Source organism: Enhydra lutris, unplaced genomic scaffold, assembly GCF_002288905.1.
Source record: "Enhydra lutris kenyoni isolate GAN:26980312 unplaced genomic scaffold, ASM228890v2 scaffoldscaffold11, whole genome shotgun sequence".
NCBI classification, from domain to species: domain Eukaryota; kingdom Metazoa; phylum Chordata; class Mammalia; order Carnivora; family Mustelidae; genus Enhydra; species Enhydra lutris.
The window spans coordinates 14795634-14819519 of record NW_019154095.1 but is presented as its reverse complement, the minus strand read 5'-3'; the positions used below and the strand labels follow the sequence as shown (position 1 = coordinate 14819519).

General features: G+C 42.7%; 1 protein-coding gene across 1 annotated transcript in view; it reads left to right on the top strand.

Moving 5' to 3' along the window:
- LOC111144569 (ectonucleotide pyrophosphatase/phosphodiesterase 6) overlaps positions 1-23886 on the top strand; it is a 108056-nt gene that overhangs the window by 40497 nt on the left and 43673 nt on the right. Inside the window, exon 2 of the mRNA XM_022498911.1 lies at positions 12084-12263. Within this exon, the coding sequence (XP_022354619.1) occupies positions 12084-12263 (180 nt within the window). The remainder of the gene's footprint in view (positions 1-12083; positions 12264-23886) is intronic.

Here is a 23886-nt window from a genome sequence, read left to right as displayed (position 1 = left end):
CCTAGCTGGCTTCTCGTGCTTCACCGTTCCTATGAGAGAGCAACAGAGAGGGTGCTCCTCAGCCTGACAATGAGAGCTGTCAGGTAAAATACAGGGTGCCCGTCCACTTTTGAATTTGAGATAAACAACAAGTAATATTTTTTTTCAACAAATAATATTTTAGCAGAAGTACGTTCCATGGAAAATGGGACACACTTATAGAGGAAAAAATTCATTGTTATCTGAAATTCAAATTTAACTGAGAATTATTCATCTTTGTCTTTTTCCTTCTCTCTCTTTTTTCCCCCCTAAAATAAACCTGGCAACTCTAACGACAATGGCCTTCTAAAGTGGGTGGCTCCTGTTTAAAGAAACACTTTTTCTTTTTCCTTCTCTTTTCTTTCTCCCTTCCTTCCTTTTTTCCAGCATTCTATGAGCTAATGAGTATGCAAATTCGCGAGTTGAGCAGGAGTTCTGGAGGACTGAATTGCTTTTGAAAACACTGAGGTCTGGAGAGAAATTTGGCTGGTAGGTGCTGTGGAGCAGAGAATGGACAGGAGGTGAATCAGTGAGATGGACAAGGCTGGGACCTTTACAGTGAGGGGCCAAGGAGGAACATTTTGTTGGGGGGCGGTGGTTCTTCGTAGAAATGTCATGCAATGTAATAAATGACCGAGCTTCATTTCTGGGATGCCATGTATAATGGAAGCAAGAGTGTAGAAGAGAAGGTGCCTCCAATGATGTGGGAATTTGCAAGAATATTGGTGGAAATAGGGTTGCAACCATTCAAGTGGAGAGCGCAAGAGAAAAGCATCTGCAGCTGATCTCTAGATTATATTTGTTTCTGTGATTCTCCACGCTAATAATAGCAATAAACGTGAATGTTAACAGTGCTTACTATGTGCTACGTATATGTGTGTGTGTGTATATATACATATGTGTGTGTGTATGTGCATATGTGCTTGCACATATGTCTGTGTATATGCAAACACACTCCTCACTCTGTTCAGTTTGAGGAAGCACAAGATCCAGTTACCACAGTTGAGTTAAATAATACCAGTTCTCCAGCAACAGGATTCTAACTTCGGTTGCCACTCCATATTAACTAAAATAAATATGGCAACCTTAATCGTCACTATTGTAGCATAAAGTATAATTCACTGCTGGCTCCTCAGTCCACAGAACACTTTGTAAATAAAAAATGTGTATCACGATCCGTGACCAATCGCATCACTTCTTTCAAGGTCTGTTAGTAATTGGTTGTTGCACATGTTACTTAGTTCAGGCACAGACAGCAAAACATGTAATTGTGTTGCTTCCCCGCCTCCCAGCGATAAACCCACGTAATTTAACTAGAATGCACCCTGCTGCTGGATAATGCTGCTCCAGGTCACCCTAATTCTCTTCAACACTTGAACAAAGGTGGGAACATGTGCTTTTTACTACAAAAACATCTTCAGTAATCTAGCAAATAGATCAAGGCGCTATTTCAACGCTTCAAAGCCTATTTTCTTAGACGGGCTGTTGACCAAGCTATGGCATTACAGTGGGAGATCATGCAGGTTCTTTAGCTGAGTTTTGGAAGAAATATGACCTAAACACACAGCTGAAAACATCCATGCCTCGTAGAAGCAGAAGTAGATGAAATAGACACCAAAAAGCCAGTAGAACGGATCGATGAAGCCAGGAGAAGGTTCTTTAAAAAGATCAACAAAATTTGATAAACGTTTAGCTAGACTCATCGAAAAAGGGTGGGGGGACTCAAATAAACAAAATCCGAAATGAAAGAGGAAAACTAAACCACAAAACAGACATACAAAGGATTACAAGAGAATAACCTGAAAAAATTATATGTCAACAGAATGGACAATCTAGAAGAAATGGATGAATTCCTAAAAACATATAACCTCCCAAAACTGAATCAAGAAGAAAGTGAACATTTGAAAAGACAAATTACTAGCAAGGAAATTGAATCAGTATACAAAAAACTCCCAAAAAACAAAAGTCCTAAACCAGACAGCTTCAGAGATGAATTCTACTAAACATTTAAAAAAAGAGTCTAGAAGTAGGACTTGGCAGAAATGTACTGCTTTGTGCAAATACCTTTGCAGGAACTGAACCCAAAGTAAGTGGGCTCTTAGAGGAAATAGTTGATCGGGAGGATGCTGATGCCAGGTGTCGTCAGACACTGTCATTGTGCAGCGAGAGGAACTTAGCAAAGATGAACTTATTGACATAAATGAAGGAAGCAGTTGTGATGACAAGGAAGAAGATGTTCTAAAGTGAGAGCAGCGAGGATCTTCATATTAAAAGAATTCTCAGAGATATTTCATGATACTGAAAACACAAAGGATAAAATGAAGCTGATCCAAACTTAGAAAGGGTAGGACAGTTTGCTAAGACAAGGAAAATATGCTCACTTGTATTGTGTTTTATCTTGGGAAGAAGAAGGCGAGCACTGTTCAAACCAGGGTGATAAGTTTTATTTTTACAAATAAGACTCTTTGTCAATATTGCTAATGTTTTAAATTACAGTGTACTAATAAGTATTAATTTTACTATTTTCTGCATCTCTCTATATAGTTATTACTTCCAGTAAGAGAATTTTTAATATTTTGACAAAAATACTAAAAGCCATGGAAGAATTTTAATTTTTCCCACTGATTGTTAGGATAGTTTTGCCTGGTTTCAGATTGCATAGTCATTTTTTAAAAAACTTAACTCCAGGATCGTTTACATACAGCATTTTATTAGTTTCAGGTGTACAATATTCAACAGTTCTAGACATTACTCAGTGCTCATCATAAGTGTGCTTCAATCCCCATCACCTGTTTCACCCCCATAACTATCTGTTTGTTCTCCATAGTTAAGAGTAGTTTTTTGTCTCTTTTTTTCTTTGTTTTGTTTCTTAAATTCCATATACGAATGAAATCATATGGTATTTGTCTTTCTCTGATTGACTTATTTCTCTTAGCAGTATACCCTCCAAATCCATCCATGTTGTTGCAAAAGTCAAGATTTCATGCTTTTTTATGGCTGAGTAATATTCCATTGCATATGTATATACCACATCTTCTTTATCCATTCATCAATTGATAAACACTTGGGCTGCTTTCGTAGTTTGGCTATTGTAAAAAATGCTCCAATAAACAGGAGTGCATATATCCCTTTGAACTAGTGCTTTCATAGTTTGGGGGGTAAGTACCCAGTAGTGGAATTACTGGATCATATGGTGGTTCTATTTTTAATTTTCGGAGGAACCTCCATACTGTTTTCCACAGTGGCTGCCCCAGTTTGCATCCCACCAACAGTGCATGAGGATTCTTTTTTCTCCACACCCTCACCAACACATATTGTCTCGTCTTTTTTATTTCAGCCATTCTGACAGATGTGAGGTGATATTTCATTGTTGTTTTGATTTGCATTTCCTTGATGATGAGTGATGTTGAACATCTTTTCATGTGTGTTGGCCATCTGTATGTCTTCTTTGGAGAAATGTCTGTCCATGTCTTCTGCCCATTTTTAAATTAAATTATTTGTCTTTTTGGTGTTGAGTTGTAGAAGTTCTTTATACATTTGGTTACTAACCCTTTATCGGATATGTCCTTTGCACAGATCTTCTCTCATACAGTAGTTTGATTTCATTTTGTTGATTGTTTCCCTCGTTGTGCAAAAGCTCTTCATTTTGATGTAGTCCCAATAATTTATTTTTGCTTTTGTTTCCCTTGCTTCAGGAAACATATCTAGAAAAATGTTGCTATGGCCGATGTCAAAGAAATTACTGCCTGTGCTATCTTCTAGGATTTTTTTTTTGAAGATTTTATTTATTAATTTGACAGACAGAGATCACAAGTAGGCAGAGAGAGTGGAGGAACAGGCTCCCCGCTGAGCAGAGAGCCAGATGCAGGGCTCAATCCCAGGACCCTGGGATCATGACCTGAGCTGATGGCAGAGGCTTTAACCCACTGAGCCTCCCAGGTGCCCCTCTTCTAGGATTTTTATGGTTTTAGGTCTCATATTTGGGTCTTTAATCTATTTTGAGTTAATTCTGTGTATGGTGTAAGAAAGTGGTCCACTTTCATTCTTTTGCATATAGCTGTTCAATTTTCCCAACACCTCTTTGTAGAAGAGACTATCTTTTTCCCATGGCATATTCTTTCCTCTTTTGTCGAAGAACAATTGACCATATAATCGTAGGTTTATTTGTAAGCTCTTTATTCTGTTCCTTTGATCTCTGTCTGTTTCTGTGCCAGTACCATACTATCTTGATTACTCAGCTTTGTAGTATATCTTGAAATCTGGGAATGTGAGACCTCCAGTTTTGTTCTCCTTTTTCAAGATTGCTTTCATTATTCAGGGTCTTTGTGTGGTTCCATACAAATCTTAGGATTGTTTGTGCTAGTTCTGTGAGAAATGTTGTTGATATTTTAATAGGGATAGCATTAAATATTTAGATTGCTCTGGGTAGTATGGACATTTTAATAAAATTTGTCCTTTCAATCCATGAGCATGGGATATCTTTCCATTTGTTTATGTCATCTTCAATTTCTTTCATCCCTGTTTTATAGTTCTCAGACCTCCTAGCTTAAGTTTATTCCTAGGTATTTTATTATTTTGGGTGCAATTGTAAATGGGATTATTTTCTTAACTCCTCTTTATGATACTTCATTATTGGTATATAGAAATGCAATGGATTTCTATATATTGATTTTGTATCCTGTGACCTTACTGAATTCATTTATCAGTTCTGATATTTCTTGGTGGAGTCTTTAGGGTTTTCTAGGGATTTTAGGGTTTTTTTTTTTTTTTGTCATCTGCAAATATTGAAAGTTTCACTTCTTCCTTACCAATTTTTTTTAAGATTTATTTATTTATTTATTTATTTATTTATTTATTTATTTGAGAGAGATGGGGGAAGAGTGAGAAGAGGAGTGGGGGTGAGGCAAAGGGAGAAGTAGACTCCCTGCTGAGCAGAGAGCCTGATGGAGGGCTCAGTCCTGGACTCCAGGATCATTACCTGACCTGAAGGCAGATGCTTAACCAACTGAGCCACCCAGGTACCCTTTTCTTACCAATTTGGATGCCTTTTATTTCTTTTTGTTGTCTGATTGTTGTGGCTAGGATTTCCAGTATTATGTTGAATAAAAGTGATGAGAGTGGACATCCTTGTCTTGTTCCTGACCTTAGGGGAAATGTTCTTAGTGTTTTACCATTGAGTGTGATGTAAGCTGTGGCTTTTTCATATATGGTCTTTATTATGTTGAGATACATTACTTCCAAACATATTTTGTTGAGGCTTTTTATCATGAATGGATGTTGTATTCTGTCTAATGTATTTTCTGTATATATTTAAAGGATCATATGGTTCTTATCCTTTCTTTTATTAATGTGATGTATCATGTTGATTGATTTGCAAACATTGGACCACATTTGTATCCTGGGAGTAAATATAACCTGATAGTGGTGAGTAATTTTTTTAATGTATTGTTGGATTCAGTTTGCTAATATTTTTTGAGGATTTTTGCATCTGTGTTCACCAGAGATACTGGCCTATAGTTCTCTTTTTTTGTAGTGTCTTTATCTGGTTTTGGTATCAGAATAATGCTGGCCTCATAGAATGAATTGAGAAGCTTTCCTTCCTCTTCTATTTTTTTTTTTGAATAGTTTGAGAATAATAGGTATTATTAACTCTTTTTTAAATGTTTAGTAGAATTCATCTCTGAAGCTGTCTGGTTTAGGACTTTTGTTTTTTGGAGTTTTTTTGTATACTGATTCAATTCCTTGCTAGTAATTTGTCTTTTCAAATGTTCACTTTCTTCTTGATTCAGTTTTGGGAGGTTATATGTTTTTAGGAATTCATCCATTTCTTCTAGATTGTCCAATCTTTTGGCATATATTTTTTCAGGATATTCTCTTATAATCCTTTTTTTTTTACTTGTTGTGAAGTTTTATTTTTATCTCACGTAATAGAGGTACATGGATATAGGATTTTAACTTGTTCACATTTTCACACTTGGGCTCCAGGTCTGTGGTGTGGTTTAGTTTTCCTCTTTCATTTTGGATTTTGTTTATTTGAGTCTCCCCACCCTTTTTTGATGAGTCTGGCTAAAGGTTTATCAAATTCTGTTGATCTGTTTAAAGAACCTTCTCCTGGCTTCATCGATCCATTCTATTGGCTTTTTAGTGTCTATTTCATCTATTTCTGCTTAATCTTTATTATTTTCTTCTACTGGATTTGGATTTTATTTGTTCTTCTTTTTCTAACTCCTTTAGGTGTAAGATTAGGTTGTTTACTTGAGATTTTTCTTGTTCTTAAGGTAGCTCTGTATTGCTATAAACTTCACTCTTAGAACAGCTTTTGCTGCATCCCAGAGATTTTAGACCATGCATTTTCATTTTCATTCATCTCCATGTATTTTTTTTTAATTTCCTTTTTGATTTCTTGGTTGACCCATTCATTGTTTAGTAGCATGTTCTTTAACTTCCATGTATTTGTGGTCTTTACAGATTTTTTCTCTTTGTCAGTTTCTAGTTTCATAGCATTGTGGTTGGAAAAGATTCATTTATGACTTTGTAATTTGTTGAGACTTGTTTTGTAGCCTAATATGTGATCTATTCTGGAGAATGTTCCATGTGCACTTGAAAAAGAATGTGTATTCTCCTGTTTTAGGATGGAATGTTCTGAATATATCTATTAGATCCATCTGGTCCAATATGTCATTCAAAGCCACTGTTTCCTTGTTGATTCTCTGTTTGGATGATCTATGTATTGATGTAAGTGGGGTGTTAAAGTCCCCTACTATTATTGTATTACTGTCAATTACTTTCTCTATGTTTGTTATTAGTTGCTTTATGTATTTGGGTGCTCCCATGTTGGATGCATAAATATTTACAATTGTTATATCTTCTAGTTCGATTGTTCCCTTTATGATTAGTGTCCTTCTTTGTCTCTTGTTACAGTCGTTGTTTTAAAGTCTATTTTATCTGAAATAAGTATTGCTTCCTCAGTTTTCTCTTCACTTCCCTTTGCATGTTAAATGTTTTTCCATCACTTTCAGTGTGTGTCTTGAAATGAGTATCTTGTAGGAAGCAAACAGATGGGTCTTGCTTTTTTGTCCATTTTGTCTCCCCTTGTCTTTTGACTGGAGCATTTAGTACATTTACATTCAAAGTAATTATTGATAGGTATGTATTTATTACCATCTTGTTCCTTGTTTTATGGTTATTTCTGTAGTTCTTCTCTGTTCCTTTCTTCTCTCAGGGTTTGTTGACTTTCTTTAGTGATATACTGGGTTTTATTTCTCTTTATTTTTGTGCTTGGTCATTTTTATGGTCCTACACTACCATGCAAAGGGAGAACTGCATATCCATATGTATATATCACAGTAATTATTACCATCCTTATTACTCTGATGAGAAAATTGATGCTTTACAGAGTCTAAGCTACTTGTCCAAGGTCATGCAGAGAGTAAATAGTAGAGCTTGGATTTACATCTGTGCAGTCTGCCTCTAAGACCTGCCCCCTTAACTATTATACCACAATGTTGCCCCTACCAAGCTGTGAGCACTTCAAAGAGAGGGATCATAGCTTGTGATCTTTAAATTCCTGGCGTATAAACATTTGATAAATACACATTGAGTGAATGAAGAAAAAAAGAATAAATGAAATGAAGAACTATAAAAGGAAGTAACATTTACTGTTTGAAAATAATGAGAAAAATTTAAGACTGATTGAAGACTAGGTAACAGCAAATTTATAGATGTCCATGAGTTACAGATAAAATAGACAGATTTGCAGTCATTTCATTTGATTTGAAGGCCAGCCATTTCTGAGATGTTTAGAGACATATAACAGATGCAAAGGATTATGGGTATTTGCTAAGAAGATTCTGGTGATGGTCATTACCTCAGAACACACTTGACAAAGACTTTGGGGAATAAAGAATGAAGATTTCCTATCCTTCTCCTTTCATTACAGTAGTTCTAGGTATGGAAACTATTCCATGAGCTTCCTCTGAGAAAGGCAGGCAGTAGCCCCTGAACTTGCCACTGGCCTGAAGCCACTAGCAGCCCCTAGTCAAGTGCAATAGCTCCTAAACTGAAGGGCATCTATGGATGGGCTTCAAGGATCCACAAATCCTTTAGAGGGCTCCTGATGGAATGAGCACTGGGTGTTGTATGCAACTGATGAATCACTAAATTCTACCCCTGAAACTCATTTTTAAAAAATGTCCACAAGTCCTTCAAGTATCAGGTTGATTGCCACATTTTGCGTTAACAAATTTATAAACTCTTCGGGAGGGAAAAAGAGAAAAACATTCAACTGTGTTTGGAAATTTTGTACCAGGAGCTGTCCCCATTTTCAAAGTGAGTGCTACACCTTCTGGAACAAATTTTAAAGTCCCACCTGGTTTGGAGGAGAGGATGAACAGAAGTAGGCCTTCTTTACATCATACCTGAAAACCACCCAAGATTTGTGGTTTGTGTCCATATCAGGAAAGTTCCTGTTGAAGTCTTAAGGAAAGGGTCCAAATAATCAAACTTTGAGCAAAGCTCTGTTTGGAAAGCCCAAACCAGAGGAAAACCAAGAAGAGTTGCAGATGTATAAAAATAGATATGGGTCAGGCAGAAATATGGAGATGAGAGCTTGTGGGCTGCAGAAGCCAGTACATTGTGTTTTGTTCTGTTCTGTTTTTACAGCCACCGCATTTGCCCAGGCAATAAAAATGAAAGAGCAAGAGAGAGACAGAGTAGGTAAGGAAACCAGCTTGAGTAAGAGCGGACTCAGACTGTTATAAGCACAGGCTGCCAGCCTTAATATATTCGTGGAAAGAAATCAGCTCATCTGGGAGAGAAGATTCAGAGCAGACAGGAGATGGGGAACATACATCCTCCTGCTCGCTTCCAAGAAAGGCAATGCTTCCCAGAACAAAGGGATGCCCCTGGGGACTAGCGCAGCCTCTATGATTAAGCCTTTGAAGAATACACCCTCCAATTTTAAAGGCCCCAAATTACCAAAAGAATAAAACCTACTTTCTAAACAGGGGTCTGAGGTTAGCCTTGTTGAAAGAGCTCCAGTCAACACTTAGAAACCCTTTAACTCAAATAGAGAGAACCACTGGTCCCAGGATCTTCTTTAGGTACCATTTATTTATAGGAAGTGAGCAGGAAGTATATCACTTCCAGCCTTTGGAGAAGTGTTGATCTCCATACATCTGTGTTTCCTTTAGAATGGATGAGCCAGGGGCACCTGGGTGGCTCAGTGGGTTAAGCCACTGCCTTCGGCTCAGGTCATGATCTCAGGGTCCTGGGATCGAGCCCCACATCGGGTTCTCCACTCATCAGGGAGCCTGCTTCCCCCTCTCTCTTTGCCTGCCTCTCTGTCTACTTGTGATCTCTCTCTCTCTCTGTCAAATAAATAAATAAAACCTTAAAAAAAGAGAGAGAGAGAGAGAATGGATGAGCCACTCTGGGCTAGACCAATCAGTGTGCTAGATGGGAGCAGAAACCAAAGCCACCCTTGGGTCCTCGTCTTAAAAATTCTTCCCAAAGAATGCCATAATTAAAGTTATCAGAACTCACTTGAGTCAGTGGGCACCACGGATTCAGCTGGTGTGTAAAGGGAGTATCAAGGCTAATGCTACATCTTACGTAATGGGGAGGCGAGAAGATCCATCACAAAAAAAGCTAAGGGACTCAGATAACCACAGGAAACAAGATTTCATCATTTGAAACTTTAAAATATGCCAGAACTCTGTGTTAACTGCACATATAGATCCTGTCTCTCCTCAGTGAGGCTCTATGGATATTTCCAAAAAAGAGATGGAGAATTTAATTTAACAGAAATTCTCTGGAAGAATGTTCTCTTCTCTCTCTCTCTCTCACACACACACAAACACACCTCCCACAATCCAGTCATAAGACAGCTCTACAATCCACAGGAAGCTCCTTATAATTTTTTAGCTAGAGAACAAAAGAGGGTGAGATAGTTTGCACCCTCAAGGGTCTAGACGGTTGAGTGTGAGGGTTGAAAAGAAGAGAAACATTTTATCAAATGATATTGTGGGATTTCCGAGATACACAATTTATAAGTACTTTAAAAATTATTTTCAGTTGCTTCATTCTTCCTTGAAAGTAACACCTTGTGGAAACTGGATCACATGAGGCCGCTGCTTTAGATTGAGTTTCAGGCATTTCTTCTAAAATAGTCAAAACATTTTCAGGTAAAAACAGAAATTCCCTGTACCCCTCCCACTTGGTGTCTCTTCCCATTATCCTAGCCCTTCCAGCCCTTTCCTGTGATTCGTCTAGAAACGTCTTGGTTTACTGACTTTGGTAATGCTTTTTTCCACACCCCGTTCCAATTTTGCACCCTGTCACGTCTGTGACACCAGCTCCAGATGAGATACCTCTGCCCTTAGGAGGACAGTAGAAAAGACCAAAAAGGACACATTTCCCAGTGAATATTACTATGATTATCTTGCCTTGTGAAAAGAGTGAGCATTAGTAGGATAATTAAAAATGTCTTCGATACAGGATGCTGTATAGGTAAGAAATTTTACTCAAGAGAGGATCACCTTGATATTATTAAACTCTGATAGGCTAAAAAAACAAACAAACATAATCAACCAATAAGAAGGATGCTCCTACTTTTAATGAGTTAGAACATACTACGAGTTATCCTCAAAAGAGTGGATGAGAATACCTCCAAGTCTCAAGTTAAGGTGGCATCCTGGTCCCCTTCTTAACCTCAGCCCAAGGAAGAAACTCTGTTGAGTATTACATTACAAGGCCCTTGAGGATGGGGACAACATGTATTGATTTTGAATCTCTATGCCTATCACAATGTGGAGCCCATAGGAGCTATTGAATACATGTTAGTTGAAGGAATAAATATAACTAAATGCCTTAACCATGGGAGAAATTGCTCAAAGTTTTTTATTTTATTTTTTAATCTCAACAGTGCACACGTGAAAGCTGTGGTCAGGGTCCAAAAACTAACTCTGCATCCTTGGGTAAAACACCATTTTGTTTGGATCTCTGGGCTCTAAGTTCAAAGCCTGATTTGTAGAAGGCCTGGGTTCCTCTGATAAAATAAAAGGTTTTTCCTTTATCATCTTTTGGGTCTCCCAATTTTCAAAAATGCATTTTTATGGTTTCTCTTTGTTTTTGTCTAAAAATGAATCTGTTGTGTGTGTTGAGGTAGGGTAGAGGTGCTCAAGAAGAAAGAAGAACAGCAAACAAACCCAAAAACAGCCACTTTGATGAAGCCTAGTTAGTGAGCCCAGTGAAGCGTGTTTCATCCTGATGCCAAATGACGCTCACGAAAATTGCAGCAATTTTTAATGCACTTGCCAATGTTTGTGTTATTTTTACTTTAAAGATGTAGCAGATTGCTCCAAAATAAATAATTTAAGCCTAACGTTTCAAAAGAGTCCAAGCGCTTGTGTCTTTCACTTCTGGCTTCTCTTCTGGGACTAAGCTGTGCCCAACCGAAGCAATCCTCATTTCTATGTAACACTCCATTTGGAGGGCTGTTTTCTTGCTTTGTTTTTCAAAGTTGAATCTATTTTTCACCATTCTGTTCCAAATGTCGTAGATTCTATCATTGTTCTGCGCTGAAGTGATAACTCCTCTTATCCAGGAAAACAAGGGAATAAACTCCACAGCATCTAGATTCATGACTTTGTGGGAGGAGGTTTCAAAGGGGTGCTCTGGGGTGAAGATCTCATCCCAGCCCCATGGGAAGTTACAATTTCCGTATAGATTCACATTTAGATTTCAAGCCATGAACAATGGGTCAAATTTTGTGCACTACGTCTTCAGTATAACTTAAAATAGGATGGGAAATTAACTTCACACAAAATGACCCCATTCTCAACCAATTATTAGACTTCTCATTTGTCTTTGTGGTACAATCTAAGAGAGAAGAAACCTCTATGATTTAGAAAAAAATCAAAAGTGAGTCTTCATGCTGTTCTGTATTTCCTAACTGTGCACGAGTGGCTTTTATAAACAGAAAAGAGAAAATGGCTTTTATAAAAAGATGAAGAATGAAAAGACCAGAACAATGAACTGACGGCCTTGTGTTCTCATTAATGTAGGCCGCCATTGTGAGGTCCACCAGATGATTGGGAACTACATGTGGGACCCCACCACCAACAAGTCATTTGACATTGGTGTCAACAGAGACAGCCTGATGCCTCTGTGGTGGAATGGATCAGAACCTCTGTGGGTCACTCTGACCAAGGCCAAAAGGAAGGTCTACATGTACTACTGGCCAGGTGAGTGTGTGTTGACACCCAGGTCCCTCCAGCCTTCCAAATCTCAAACACCATGGAGTCTTTTAAGACAAATGATGTAGTTGTCATGTTCAAAGACCAAGCCAGAGTTTGAAAAGTGGGAGCCTTACAAGAAATATGTCTTATGGGCATGTTTTCTAAACTTTTTTTTTTGAGCTAACATCTGACCAGACACAATGCTATTTCCTGATTTCCTTGGTTCGGCAACATTGTTGTAGTAGATCACGCTTCTTCATGTGCAAAATTTTGGATAGTCAAAAGAGATAAATTATGTGTTGCTTCTCTGCTTTACAAAAGAATTTGGCATACTGTTTCTATACATTTTGAGCTCCCCTGCAATGTTGAAAAGACAATTCAAAGCACTTACAACTTTTTGGTGCTGCATTAAATGAAGTCTCCTTGTATTAATATTCCTTCCGTACATCATAGATCAATGAGAAACTAAATTACTTTACTTACTGCAATGAGGTAAGTCATCATGCAAACTACCCTGGCTACTGTGAGAAGTCTTCAGAATATTCTCATCTTGGCAGTTAAAATCTTGCACTAAGGATGAGAGGTTTCAGTGCTAACAAAATAATCCATTTACAATTGTCTTCCCATTGGTGAGATTCATTCTTTAGGTAAGTGGGTAATTTGACTTCCCAATGTACTTGGCCGTAGACGCTTTTTTCCAAATTCTTAATGGTGTAATACTGCTGATTGCCATGATGAAAGAAGACATCAGGGGAGGCCTGGAAGAAATGAAGGGATTAACGGGGAGAGGCAGCTGGGGAAGCTCACTGGCCTGGGTTGGAGGACAGCAGCAGCCTGATAGAGTTGTGGGAGCACGGTGGGTTGTGGGGGACCGTGGTAGGTGGGGTCGGGAAGAACAGAGAGAAGGATGAGTAAGCTGAGGCTGAATCACAGATGGCCCACACTGAGGGCGTGGGCCTTCAGCAGGAGTTTGGAGGATGCTGGGTGGAGGCGGTCATGTGGAGAGCTGCTCAGGGCACTCAAGGCCATGCCAGCTCTTGGAGGAGCACGGAACACAGACAGATGGAGACCCTGGAAAACAGACCCACGGCCATGCTGGGGTAAGTGCCCGGAAAACTGCCACAGAACAGAGACTAGCATCCATAGGTGAGCCCACGAAGGCCGGAGCAGGCTGCATAAAATAGAAGCTGGGCAGAAAAACAATTAGACCCAGTCTGGCTCTGCTGGCAGGTAGACTTTCAAAGAGAGGACTGGAGTTTCTTCAGAAGACACCTGGGGTTCTGCCCGTAGCAGCTACCTCAGTTGACATGTGAAGCTTTCAAGCAAGGGAAGGTTTTAAGGGGACTTCATTACCTTAAATGGAGACTCAACTTTTCCGGGTCGGACATGAGATTAAGAAAAGAAGTCCGTGTACTGGCCAAGCTAACCGGACTTGCTAGAGGAGCGAGGCTTATGGATCAGCCCAATGTGATGAGGTCTCAAGCCAAAAAATACACTTTGAGTTCATTCTCAGAAATCATTATTTTTTTATTTTATTTTTTATTTTTTTTAAAGATTTTATTTATTTATTTGACAGACAGAGATCATAAGTAGGCAGAGAGGCAGGCAGAGAGAGAGGAGGAAGCAGGCTCCCTACTGAGCAGAGAGCCCGATTCAGGGCTGTATCCCAGGACCTTGGGATCACGACCTGAGCCAAAGGCAGAGGCTTTAACCCTCTGAGCCACCCAGGCGCCCCAGAAATCATTATTAACAAGTACAAGGGCCCATGTGCATGGGCCTAGGAGAAGGAACAGATTGGACACTCTGACTTAGGGACCACCTTAGACAAATCTAAGGACCATCAAGACACAAGTTGGCCCAGTGCTGTAAGGGTCAGCTTCCATGGTAGCTGGTGAATTTGATTTCCTATGTCTTGGAACTTGAGCTTTTTGTGCTCTGAAGAGCACATCCCTCATCATCTCTCCCCAGCTCCCTACATGCTGCTTCCTCTACCCATGATTTCCTGCCAGTGGCCTTTCATAGCAGTAAAAGGGAGATGGCTGCCATATTTCAGAGCTCTCTGTACAGCATTATAGAGCACTATTCTCTAACTCATCCTGGAGGCTCTGGCTCCTTCAGGATAATGAACAACTTGAAGTTTTATATCTCTGAATATCTAAAAAAAAAAAAAAAAAAAAAAAAAAACCAAACCCTCAAAGCTAATTTGCATGTAAAATATCATGTTTTCCTCCAAAACAGCTCCTTAAGGGCAAGAAAGGTCCAATCGCTTCTTTTGAGTCACAGTTTAACAGCTAATGTGATGTGACAAATACGCCTTATGATCGGTTTATAGTGTTAGCTATTGGGAGGAAAGAAGCTAAAAAGAAGGTCTCCTAGGATTTCCTCAGTGACCTAAATGAAGATTAGCTACAGATCTGGCCACGTTGAAATCTTGATCGAAATCGGATGAGTGTCTTATTTCTCAGACACTGTCCGGTCCTTCTAGGCTGGACATCCCAACAAAGGCTCTCCAAGAGCCAAGTGTCTCTGAAGGCCCCACCCCCTGACCCAGCCAGGAGTCCTCTTGCACCGTCCCATTCTTACTAGTGACAGAGGAGGGATTAACGGTCACTGCTATCCTTTCTCCCTCCACCCGGGTCCCCTCCAACCCCTCCGCACAGCCAACAGCCCAGTGAGCGTTCATTTGTCTCTACAAGATTAAGTGAAGAGCAGTGGCATTTCTTCTAAACATGACTTGATTTTATTTTTCTTCCCAAATCCTCCTCTTCCTTCTCCACTTCCCACAGGACATTGTACAGGCCTCTGGACGAGGCCTGGACAATCTTCATTGCTCCAGTGAGCTGTGTTATGACACTTTGAGTCTCGCCGTGAAGTCAATATTTAGAAGTGCAATTTAGAAATGGCAGTAGTTCAAGTTTTCCTGTCAGGTAGATAAAGCAGCAGATGGCAAAATTCATCAGTGGTGAAGAGTCCAAAATAGCCCACCTCAAGTCTCAAGAAATTTAATATTGTAAACAGGCCCTTTATTACCCCACCCAATGGTGCTATTGATCTGTGCAAGGAGAAATGTACCATGGGAGATGATCCCCGGCCCTAAATTAAATATTTCTTTGGGAATCCCAAAGAAATCATCCAGGAACAGTACAGCGGGGGCCTAGCACTGTTCTGCAAAGGATAAGAGCTGTGTGTGTGTCGTCTGATAACTTTATCCCCTATTCCGTCCCTTTGGTTTGAGATCAAAGAAATTTTATTGAGGGGGAAAAGGAAGAGGCTCCGATAGTCGCTTCATAGTAAGAACAACCCAAAACAGAGAAGGACGGAGGAGGAGGAAAAATGATGGGGAAATGGGAGGATAAGTCAGACACCATGTGGAAACAGAGTTTTAGTCCGTGTGGTTTTAAAGTTCATTCTTATGGCTCTCGTGAAATACCAAAAAGGAACAAAGATTAGCAACTTCTTAGGAGTCTCCGATTAAAACTCCTTGGAGTGTTTGAAGACTCTGAGTTCTCTTTTATCATGCAGTTTGCAGTGTGAACTCCCTATAGCCAAGCACTTGGGCGGTTGGGGTGGGGGGGACTGGGGAGCAGCCATTCATATGGCTCTGGACTGGGCTGGGTGTGGGTCTAGGCTCTTCTACAGACCTCTTCCTGTCCTATGCAGGTGTTCAGATAAATAGGGCAGCTTTTGTATGGAGAAGGACACATTTCCACCTACCTTCTCTTCTCTACTTTCCAGAGGTGAGCTGAGTGGGGACTTTAGGGGTGAGTAACTGAGCTCATACCAAGTTTTGGTTGTTATAAGCAGGGTGATTTCATCTTTGTGAGTAAGGAGACATGGATTAGCTCTTGACTGAGAATTATAAATTGTTCACAGCCTCTTCCTCTGTCCCGTGGTGGTGGGTTCCCGACAGCCTTCAGCTGGGCTGACCTTGGTTGTATACACTAAGGCACAGGGAAGATAAGGGACCCAGCACCAATTATACAAATGTGTGAGTTAACGAGTTAACGTTATGAATGCCTCAGTTCTTTGACTCTATGACAGCACTCCAAATATCTGAATAAAAACTGAAATTTTCTTTTCAGACAAATATTTGACATCGTGAATGCAAGGGATCCAGAGTTTCACTAAATTTTCCAATAATGTTGCCAATTTAACATTAGACTTTAAGATCTATGTGATTTTAGAACCCAAAGAGGCCCTAATATGTAGTTTGCTGATTCCTACACTTGTAAATCAGGACCTCTTTAGGAGGCTTCTCAAAACTATGGGTCCCCTTTGAAGAAAAACACACCCATGCATACAACACTAATGATTTTGTGCTCATGTAATATAAGAAACTACAACGATGAGGACTGGCCAATGGTCTTTGACATAGCAACACACATATATCTAGTCTATATCTAATTGATTTGATTTTTTCTAATGTGATAGAAACATGTGTTAAAAGTCACCGAAGTACCAAGCAAAACTCAAGCTCCTGTAATTCATCTTGTCTGGCTAGAGTGGGCTTGGGTCAAAATTCTCTAAGACTCTTTGGGTTAAATTGACCTTGAGTCATTTCCTTTGTTGGCCAGGAACCTTGGTCAGGTCGGCATCCCTGATGTTTCTGTCTGTGTCAGCCAGAAAAAGATCATGAATTCTCATTTCCAGTTGGAGGATGTCTCAAGGAAGTGATCTTCCAAAGCATTCTGCAGGACTTGTAGGCGTCAAGGATCTCTGCCCTAGAGAAACTGAGGAGGTGTTGCCTCTCTGGACCACTGCCTGCAGGAACAACTCCTCCAGTGCTGGAAAGTTTTCATAGCTGTCCAGCCACATGCTGTCTCCTCGCTCAGGCTGGCATCTTGGCCAAAAGAGCTCACCGTCTCTCAGCAGCACCCATGATGGTAGTTAGAAAGCCTTAAAGAGAAATCCAGGGATGAACTTCTAGTCTTCACAAGTCATGGGCAAATCCATTTCTTCCTAAAACATCTTAAAAGGGTGTGACTCCAGGCCCTGAAATCAGCTCTTAGGAGACAACTATGAGCAAAACCAGATCAGGCTCTCCTCACTCCAAGCCCCCTCCCTCCAGGAACTCACCATCCCATGAAGGAGGCCAATGATAATCTTACACTTGCCCAAATAAATGTAGAAATCCGCTTGTTAAAACTATAATAATGAAAAGTAGATTGCATTATGATGTTAGCTAATGAGGGATCTGGTTTCATCAGAGAGACTGGCAAGAACTAATGCCTTGGGTGATTCAGGGAGTCCATGGGAGAGAGCACCCGGGCTGAGGGAACAGCAGTCTCCAGGTCTGGCGGGGATGCGAGAAATAGCAGGCTCAGGAAACTGAGAGGGGAGGATGGATGTGGTGTGTGGATGAGACGGAGAGAAGCTGAGGCCAGGCCAGGTTCTGTGGCCAAACAGGAGAATTTGTTCCTATCCTGAGAGGGAGAAGAAGTCACTGGAAGGCTTTGAGGAGGAAGGAGGCAGTGTCATACTTGCATTTTGACAAGAACAGTCTGGTTACTATGTGGAGAATGGATATGGCACCCCAAGGGGATGTGATAGTTGGGAGCTGGTATGGACCTGGGAAGGAGGTGACACTAGCTTAAAAATGGTGAGAAATGGAATGATTGGGGACATATTTAGGAATTAAAATCTCCAGGACCTGGTGATGAACTGGATTTGATTGAGCAATGGCAGGCGTGACATCGGGTTTCTGGCTGACAGAACTGTGTGGGTGGTGAGTCTTCACTTAAATGGGGGAAGCTGGAAGAGGAATGGTTTGGGGGCAAAGGAACGTCAGCTCTGTGTTGACTTGGAGACATGTGGACCGGGCAGGCCTGGAGCCCGGGGAAGAGAGCTGGAGGTACTGAGGTGTGGTTCATGGTGGTGGCATCAGGAGTCCTTGGTGACATGTGGGTACAGAAGCTCACCTAGGGAAGGAACAGACCTGAGAAGAAGAGAGGGTCCCAGACACAGCATTGAGGAAATGAATGATCAGATGAAGGGGAGCCTGCGGAGAACAAAGAAGCAGTAGCTTGAGAAGCAGGATTATAAGCAGAAGAGTTGTGGACTGTGTAACAAAGAACAGCGATATCCCTTTATAAAGGCATCTAATAAGGGGCTTGATCTCATCCGAGAGCAGGGAAAGGTATCCCTGAGGGAGTGACTCCAGTGGAAATCTCTTGTCACAGAAACCAAAGGAGTAAAATGGTTTCAAGATAAGAGAGGCCATCATCAGTCCTCCCTGTTGAGGGATATACAGAGGCTGCGAAGGGGGTCTGGGTTTATCATCAGAGATGTCACGGGCAAGCTCTGAACTTTGTGGAAGTTTCATCTCTTTACCATTTTCTAAATTAGACTAATAAAAATTCTTATTAATAACGCAGGGTACCCTTTAATTTCTTTCTATTGCACGAGAGTCTTGATTTTAATAGCAACACTGATTATTATACTTCATCTAGAATTATTTTTTTTTAAAGATTTTATTTATTTGACACACAGAGAGAGAAACCACAAGTAGGCAGAGAGAGGGGGGAAGCAGGCTCCCCGCTGAGCAGAGAGCCCGATGCGGGGCTCGATCCCAGGACCCTGAGATCATGACCTGAGCCGAAGGCAGAGGTTCAACCCACAGAGCCACCCAGGCGCCCTTAGAATTGGTTTTGAAAAAAAAACAAAATATACAAACAGTAAAATTTGGCATGATTTCTCCCACAAAGATAACTGTTTAATTTTCAGTTAAACAGGGAAAGATGGTGAAAAAAAAACCCAACCCCTTTTTTTCTGGTCAGTGACTGTTTTGAATGGCATTAATTACATGCTAATGAGAAACGAGTCATATTTCCTCGGGTGGGGAGGCAGACGAGAGGTCGACATCTCCTGTCCACCCTGGCCCATGCTGGGATTATGCAAGACACACGGTATTGCATGAGCAAGTGGGCCGGGTCTCTAGGAGCATTCGAGGCAGAGGAAAGGATGGAGGTCTGTGGTTCAAAGACAAAGGGAGCATGTCATCTTTGCCGAGCTGCAGAGGAAAACAAGGTGGCAGCTGACGGACTATGGCAGGCGTGAAAAGGTAGAAAACTTGAAATGGCCAGATCTTTATGCGCTATGTAAAGGGATTTGAGTTCAGGGAGCAGGGTATATTAGTAAGTTAATGTCAGTTGTGGAAACAGATAAGCCCCAAAGTCTCAGTGGCTTCACCCTATAGAAATTTTTTTTTTTGGTCCACAGAAAGCCCAAAACCGGTGTTCCCGACCAGCAGTCAACTCTCCAAATAATAATGCAGACACTGTTTGGGACTGAAATGTGTTCCCCCCCAAATTTTGTGTCTTGGAGCCGTAATCCCCATGTGATGGTATTTGGGGGCGGGGCCTGTGGGAGGCAAATTAGATTGACATGAGGTCCGGAGGCCAGAGCTTCCATGCTGGGCTCAGTGCTCTTACAGGAAGAGGAAGATACCAGAACTCTCTCGGCCACACAGTGAGAAGGTGACCCTTCGCAAACCAGGAAAAGGCGCCTCACCAGACCCCAGATCTGGCAGCACCTTGATCTTGAACTTGCCAGCTCCAACCACGGTGCAAAATAAACGTTTGCTGGTTAAAAACCATCCAGTCGATGGTATTTTATTACAGCAGCCTGAACACACCTAAGCAGAAGGGAAGGAGGGAAAGATGGAAAAGAAGGAAGAAGGGAAGAGTGAGAGACAGACATTACCCCAACGTTTGTTCGACTAAGCGAGGATGCGGACGTGCCAGGAACAAGCAAATCAAAACAAGGCAACTGGATTTTCAGGGCTCCTGTTCCTGCCTTCATTAGGACTCGGAAGTGCTGGGCGCTCCTCCTGCTCCTCCTGGGTGCTCAGGGCTCACGGCCACACTCCACCGGTCTGGCTTCCAGAGCCATGTGCCAGCCCAGAGCTCCCTGAGCCCTGCCTCACCCTGTGTACCACCTGCCTTCCCTTCCCTCAGTGCACCCCTGCCAGCTGGTCCCATCGAGAGGTTTCAACTCCGGCTAGTGATGGGGTATCTCCAGGCAGACCGTCTTTTTTTCTCACAGCTCCCAGGGCCTTGCTCATTTAAAGGAACAACTAACCGATACAGGAATGATAGCCTTCAGGGTAGAACCCAAGGAGGAAGAAAGTTTTGTTCTCTAGGATCAGGTCAGCGGCCTCTCTCTGGGCTGACTGGGGTTCTGCCAGCTCTGGAGCTTGTTTGGGGTCAAGGTTAATTCCCACCGATAGCTCCATCTGGCCCAGAGCTGAGGCTAGTGTGGGAGACTCAGAAGTCCTGAGGGTCTCACCACCTCCATTTGCCTTCTGCATTAGTCCCCGCACTGAACTCTGACCTCGGGCTGTCTGGGAAGACTTGGTTGCCCCAGCGAGGACCCGTTTTCCTGCAGGGATCTCACCAGAGAGAGCTCTGTCGAAAATGCCGCACTCCCCCCACCTTCCCATTCGGGGCAGTGTCTGGGTCCCAGACTCTTTCCTGGGGTTAGAGGATTACAAATCAGGATTCCTTACCCAGTAGGATGGCCTCCACCAATCCTCTCTACTCCCCACTGGGTCCTCCTCTCTTGTCTGTTTAGAGGCAATTTTTTTTAAAAGATTTTATTTATTTATTTGACAGAGATCACAAGTAGGCAGAGAGAGAGAGAGAGAGAGAGAGAGAGAGAGAGGAGGAAGCAGGCTCCCTGCTGAGCAGGGATCCCGATGCGGGGCTCGATCCCAGGACCCTGGAATCATGACCTGAGCCGAAGCCAGAGGCTTTAACCCACTGAGCCACCCAGGCGCCCCGAGGCAATTTTATTTTTTAAGTTTCTGTCCTTGTTTCTCCCTCCAAAGGAGAGATACTCCACCCTGGATGCAGGTAAGAATTACATGAGGTCATTGTAAAATGCCAGGGCCCAAGCTGCACTCTCAGAGGTTCCAGCGTAACTGGTTTGGAGGGAGGGCCCCTCTGTCAGTGATTGTAGAAGCTCCCCCAGTGACTCTCCTGGGCAGCCAGGGCCGAGAGCCCTTGCTCAGAGACACTCGGCCGCGTGTCTGCGACCCGATGTGCTGTCTCTGGCCCCTCTCACAGTCCCAGGCTAGCTACACTGTCCTGCAGATCCTCTTTACCTGCCCAAGTCGTGACTAGAGAACCCCCCGGGGTCACTCTGCTCCAGCCCGTTTGAAATGAAGTCACTTTGGCCTTCTCTGATGCCAACAAAGAAAAGACTGGGCGGGTTGAGCATCTCAAGTAAACTGGGCACTTCGCACACATCCCTGTATTAAATCCTCAGAACAGTCATGAGAAATGACTGCTTCTTTCCCCACTTTACCACGGAGGACATACAGGTTCCAGAGAGAGCATGCAGCTGGGAACCAAGGAGCCGGTCTGCCCCCGGGGCCGTCTGACTCCAAGTCCCAGGCAAGGTCCGCCCCGCCCTGCCCGGTACCCGAAACTCGGCCAAGGCTGGGGAGGGTCTTGTGCTGCTGGGGCACCCACTGTCCCTCCCAGGCTTGCCAGCCCAACTCCCCAGAGCAGAGCCAGCTGGGATCCAGGCAGAGGGGGCTGGCAAAGTGAAGAAAGGGGCCCAAAGTTGGTGCTCCTGTATTACACCAGCCCTCAGTAGAGAATGCTGGAGTCTTGGTTCTTGGTGGCTGAGGACGGTCCTGCAGCCACTCCTCCTAGGAGGGTCTGTGCCACAGACTCTGCTGGTCCCAAAGCCCTCCAAGTGGGCAGGGGACCCCAGCCACCACTCCTGTGACTTCCTCGTGTGACTTGGTGGGCCACTGGCTGCTCGTCAAAGAGATTTTGCTATATGGGACAAAGAGGCAGCACTTCATGTGCAGGGACCTCTGTCCCCTCCTGCCCCTCCTGCTGTGTTTCCAGCAGTTCACTGAAGCACTTGGGAAACCTCGGGGAGATTTAAAGAAAGAAGCCAGAATGTGGCTGTAGACCAGTTCAGCTCCTTCCTTGCCGTGGGACCCAGAGACAGCCACTTAATCTTTCTGTGCTCCAGTTTCATCATCTAGCCAACAGGAGTGACCATATGTACCTCTTAGGCTTGTTGGCATATGACATGAGATTAGACATGTAGAAAATCTGACCAGAGTAAATGCTTAATCACTGTAATACACCTCTGGCCCCCAGATTCTAAAAAAGGGTCATCAGTTTGTACCGACTTTAAGTCATATAGGGAGAGTCCTCTGATCCAGGTCCCTCTTAGCTTAAAATAAAGCTGCAAGGTCACATCAAGAATGCAAATATACATTTGCAGCAAACACCATAGAGCGATATGCAAGTCCTATTTTAAATCACTAAGAGAATTTTGGGACAGGTCATCGGGCCAGTAAGGAATGGGAGGAGAGTGTTTCTAGGAAAGAGGTAGACAGAAGGGGCTGACCACTGGGTCATCAGAGAAAGAAAGGGGAGAGCCTGCCTATTCGATGTCTCAGAAGCCATGGACAGGATTTGCATTCCCAGCACCACATGAGAGGGAGAACCTAATGCTGGGCAGTGTAGCCACTGGACTGGCCACAGGCTGTTTGCCTAAAGATTGCAGAGAAGTGACTTTGCAAGGCTCACACAAAGCACTCAGTCCCGGTCCCAGATGTCCCTAGTAGTGGCTCAGAGCCACCTCAGAAGTTGGGGAGAGCAAGGGACCTCCATTTATATGGAGAGAAAGGGCTACTTGTAAGACTTGGCAATCATAGCTCAGATCTGGGGTTGGGGGTGAGGGATCTCTGGATAGGTGCTAGAATTCTAGCAGAGTAGCTGACTGGGCTGAGCTCTGCGGGCAGGAGTTCGTCGGCATCTTATATCCTAAGTAGGTCCAGCCTGCTGCCATCTAAATGACAAGAAACCACTTAGAGAGTCTTTGGGATACCATGCGGGGCAGAAGTCAAGATGGCTTCCTTTGGAAGCATGGTATCGCTGTTCTCATGTAATTAGCCATAAGATTTAGATAATCCTGAAGCTGGTGCCCCTGACCCAGAGACACTGCTGATAGCTTCTGTGAGGGGGCACTCAGGGGCATCATTCCAGGAGCAGTCATTCATTCCTCACCTGGTCCCACTTGGGAGGAAGGCAGTCCTTGACCCTGGGCCAGAGATTTTCCCCATCTAAAACTAACTGGCAGATGCAGAGATTAAATCTCCACCTTTGGCTTCATTACGCCTTGCTGTGGTTTCACCACCACCTTCCTAACGCAGAGACTCAGCTTGGGTTAGGCATACATTCCTTCTCACCTTGGTTCCCCATTAGTCACCTTTTATGCCTAGTGAATCATTTTCAGACGAGTTTTCAGAATCTTCTCTAATGGATGAGTTGTCTCTCATCTCATTTGTCTCCTGGTCTTGCTCTCTGCCCCTGCACACAAAACCAGTCCTCCGTGGCGTCCTGTGTTCAGGCCAACCCACCGCCCTTTCCCTACATCAGAAGAGAGCCGTCACCAGAGGTCTTCCAGCTCTGTGGGCTAGGCCAACCCTGGGGAAAGGGTCTCTGAGATCAAAGGCCACACTTTCCCCAAGGACCTGTTCCCACAAGCTCCCGTGCCTCAGATGTATTTTCCTGGAAAAGGTTACATGTTTCTAAGAGAGTTAATTGGCTTAGCTGTTTTAATAAGCTCTCTTGAGACATGTATTCAACAGTTGTACACC